The following is a 1,405-nucleotide window of genomic DNA, read 5'->3' on the forward strand; positions in this document are numbered from 1 at the left end:
TAACCCGTTTCACCCTATGTGTGATACAAACGAAAGTCAACGCTGATCTTGCGCCAATGTGAAATAGCCCTTATTGCTTAATACATAAGGTTGTCGTATACTAAAAACCGGTTAGCCCCGCGAATATAAGGTGGGGTTACATGCTGGGCGTTGCTCTCGGGCGGGGCTTGGCTCGATTTTAGCGTCAGCAAGTTTAGTAAGGAGCCGGCGGTTCGCGATGCCGCACTATGACTCCTCCGCACAGCTTCGCCATCCGCGACCTGCTGCCCGAGGCCTCGTCCCGGTCCCCCTCGCCTTCCGACGCGGAACTGGACGTCACCGGGACCGAAACCCCGCCGCCAGGAGCGTCCACCAGTGACGACAAGAAAAAAAGCGAAAAACCAGCGTACAGCTACAACGCACTGATCATGATGGCGATACGGAGCAGTCCCGAAAAGAGATTGACTCTAAATGGCATTTACGAGTACATTATGAAGAATTTCCCCTATTATAAGGAAAACAAACAAGGCTGGCAGAACTCTATACGGCACAATCTGAGTTTGAATAAATGTTTCGTCAAAGTTCCTCGGCATTACGACGATCCGGGAAAAGGGAATTATTGGATGCTAGATCCGTCGTCAGACGATGTGTTTATTGGAGGAACGACAGGGAAGTTACGGCGTCGATCGACGGCCGCTTCCAGATCTCGCCTGGCTGCATTTAAACGTGGTGCGATTTTGCATCCGATGTTCGGGAACCCTTACGCCTCCCTTGTTGGCTTATACCCGCCTCTGCTCTCTGTGTATGGAAGGTACGCCTTGCCGAGTCCATTGTTAAGGCTACCACCACCTCCTAGTCCGTATCATCAGCTATATAGAAGAATTCACGGGTTAACCCCTTCTGTGAGCCCTCCAGAGAGCGAACCAGATTCTCTGATGAAACACAGTTGATGGGAAGGATGCTTGTGGTCTTACGAAGGTATGAGTATTACCTTCACGAAGACCGGACTGTGAAAAAACTGTGATAGGTGGAGTGTAGTGTAATGGTAGTGTTTGTATAAAGTTAACGCTATTTATTATCGAATTAAGAATATTTAACGAATTAATTTAATAAGTAAATTAAGTTATATCGGAAATAAAACGTTTACAAGCAGAGGCTTGCCAATAATTTATATGTAATTGTTTTTTATGATTTTTTTATGACCTTAAATCCATAAACAGTTTTAAGAATATCTAACTACAGTTATCTAATATATTTAAAACTTTTGAGACTGAAAACGTTCTCTATCAGTAACGTTTTAACAAATACTTATTACAGAATTTAACACATTTGCATTCTTCTTAAACAAAGTATCTACTTATTATATTTTACTGTAAGTTTTTTAAAATCCAATTATTTATTGTTCCATTTTTTAGGCATCCTCGTT

The 1,405-nt window shown here is 43.1% G+C and overlaps 1 protein-coding gene across 1 annotated transcript; it reads left to right on the top strand.

The window, feature by feature from the left end:
- The first annotated feature begins 209 nt into the window (after nt 1-209).
- On the top strand, nt 210-1,069 carry LOC106132337 (fork head domain transcription factor slp2). Its single transcript, XM_013331704.2, has one exon. It carries the CDS (start codon nt 228-230, stop codon nt 927-929), a length of 702 nt encoding a protein of 233 aa, XP_013187158.2. The 5' UTR covers nt 210-227; the 3' UTR covers nt 930-1,069.
- The last annotated feature ends 336 nt before the right edge of the window (nt 1,070-1,405 follow it).

This window comes from Amyelois transitella, chromosome 14, assembly GCF_032362555.1.
Source record: "Amyelois transitella isolate CPQ chromosome 14, ilAmyTran1.1, whole genome shotgun sequence".
Lineage (NCBI taxonomy): Eukaryota > Metazoa > Arthropoda > Insecta > Lepidoptera > Pyralidae > Amyelois > Amyelois transitella.